Source organism: Micropterus dolomieu, linkage group LG08, assembly GCF_021292245.1.
Source record: "Micropterus dolomieu isolate WLL.071019.BEF.003 ecotype Adirondacks linkage group LG08, ASM2129224v1, whole genome shotgun sequence".
NCBI lineage: Eukaryota > Metazoa > Chordata > Actinopteri > Centrarchiformes > Centrarchidae > Micropterus > Micropterus dolomieu.
In genome coordinates, this window is record NC_060157.1 from 596,943 (window position 1) to 599,293 (window position 2,351).

Below are 2,351 nucleotides of genomic sequence, written 5' to 3' on the forward strand. Positions count from 1 at the left end.
CTCTCTCCCCGTCCTCTGAGTCTCCCCCCGTCCCTCACTGTCCCCCTGTCTCTCCCCGTCCTCTGAGTCTCTCCCCGTCCCTCATTGTCCTCTGAGTCTCTCCCCGTCCTCTGAATCTCTCCCCGTCCCCCCGTCTCTGCCTGTCTCTCCCCACCCTCCCCTCGCCGCCCTCGCCGCCTCAGAGCTCCGCACAGCGCTCATCTCTACTGTATCTATTAAATCTGAACGTGTCGCGTGTTTAAACCGCACCAAACGCGGCGCGGCGCCCCTCTGGGTCTGCAGCAACACACCCGCCATGTCTGAAGTCGACCGGATGAACGGTTCCTGTCACACAGAGACTCCTTCCTTTATCAGAGGTAACTCGTTGTATTCTGCCCTTGAGTTAATTGTATTGTACTGTATTTCATTTTGTACTTTGAAGTGTACTGCAGAGTATTTTAATTATTCAATTAGTTGAAAAATTGTCCCTTTTATTTGACTTCCTGTGTCTGAGGGGGACTTTCCTGTTCAAATAAAGGTTAAATTAAAAAACTGATTTCTGACGCCCCCCCCTCACCTCTCTGGCAGTGCGATCCACCTTGGGGGCGGGGTCTTGTAGCAGCAGCTCTGTTTTGATTGGCCGTGGGTTGGGAGAGGCCTGCAGAGACTGGATGGTGAAGGTGGAGTAGAGGCCGGACTTCATGTAGTCGTTCCGGGAGCTTTTCTGGGAGCCGCAGGGCGACGAGCGCTGGGGATCGATCGATCAACCAATCGGTCAGTCTACTGAAATCATTTTAATGTCCTGCACAAATCTATCAACACCAAATTACAGAAGGTCAAAGAGTACCTGGGGTAAGCCCTTCGACGGACAGGTTGAGGCCACGCCCCCCTGGCCTTTTGATTGGCCGTTTGGGTCGGCGTTGTCCCTCCTCTGGCCCTCCTCGCCGTTGCGTGGCCCCTCAGGCAGCGAGGGGTCGGGCTGACCGACGAACTTATAGACAAACTTCTGACCGCTGACCTTCTTTATGATGTTCTGACAGAAGAAACACACCAACAGTACTATCAGCAGTACTATCAGCAGTACCATCAGCAGTACCATCAGCAGTACTAACTAGCAGCAGTACTAACTACAGTAGTACTAACTAGCAGCAGTACTAACTAGCAGCAGTACTATCAGTAGTACTAACTAGCAGCAGTACTATCAGTAGTACTAACTAGCAGTAGTACTATCAGTAGTACTATCAGCAGTACTAACTAGCAGCAGTACTATCAGTAGTACTAACTAGCAGTAGTACTATCAGCAGTACTATCAGCAGTACTAACAGCAGTACTAACTAGCAGCAGTACTAACTAGCAGCAGTACTAACTAGCAGTAGTACTAACTAGCAGCAGTACTAACTAGCAGCAGTACTATCAGTAGTACTAACTAGCAGCAGTACTATCAGTAGTACTAACTAGCAGTAGTACTATCAGTAGTACTATCAGCAGTACTAACTAGCAGCAGTACTATCAGTAGTACTAACTAGCAGTAGTACTATCAGCAGTACTATCAGCAGTACTAACAGTAGTACTATCAGCAGTACTAACTATCAGCAGTACTATCAGTAGTACTATCAGCAGTACTAACTAGCAGCAGTACTATCAGTAGTACTAACTATCAGCAGTACTATCAGCAGTACCTTGTCGTAGTTCATGTTGTGCTTGTTCTTGTGTAGTAACTGTAGTATTCTCAGTAGTACCTTGTCGTAGTTCATGCTGTGCTTGTTCTTGTGTAGTAACTGTAGTATTATCAGTAGTATTCTCAGTAGTACCTTGTCGTAGTTCATGCTGTGCTTGTTCTTATGTAGTAACTGTAGTATTATCAGTAGTATTCTCAGTAGTACCTTGTAGTAGTATCTCAGTGCTCGGCTCAGCTTGTCGTAGTTCATGCTGTGCTTGTTCTTGTGTAGTAACTGTAGTATTCTCAGTAGTATTCTCAGTAGTACCTTGTCGTAGTAGTATCTCAGTGCTCGGCTCAGCTTGTCGTAGTTCATGCTGTGCTTGTTCTTATGTAGTAACTGTAGTATTATCAGTAGTATTCTCAGTAGTACCTTGTCGTAGTTCATGCTGTGCTTGTTCTTGTGTAGTAACTGTAGTATTATCAGTAGTATTCTCAGTAGTACCTTGTCGTAGTTCATGCTGTGCTTGTTCTTGTGTAGTAACTGTAGTATTATCAGTAGTATTCTCAGTAGTACCTTGTCGTAGTTCATGCTGTGCTTGTTCTTGTGTAGTAACTGTAGTATTATCAGTAGTATTATCAGTAGTACCTTGTCGTAGTTCATGCTGTGCTTGTTCTTGTGTAGTAACTGTAGTATTATCAGTAGTATTCTCAG

General features: G+C 45.7%; 1 protein-coding gene across 2 annotated transcripts in view; it reads right to left on the bottom strand.

Moving 5' to 3' along the window:
• Positions 1–2,351, bottom strand: part of elk1 (ETS transcription factor ELK1) — a 20,022-nt gene that overhangs the window by 8,862 nt on the left and 8,809 nt on the right. Inside the window, exons 1-3 of one of the 2 annotated variants that reach the window (XM_046056362.1) lie at positions 1,965–2,041; positions 827–1,012; positions 557–727 (exon numbers count right to left, since the gene is read on the bottom strand). In XM_046056362.1, the coding sequence (XP_045912318.1) occupies positions 557–727; positions 827–1,012; positions 1,965–2,012 (405 nt within the window). In that variant the 5' untranslated portion in view covers positions 2,013–2,041. Of the gene's footprint in view, positions 1–556; positions 728–826; positions 1,013–1,964; positions 2,042–2,351 lie in introns of those variants that run through there. The other variant, XM_046056363.1, reaches the window with a different exon arrangement.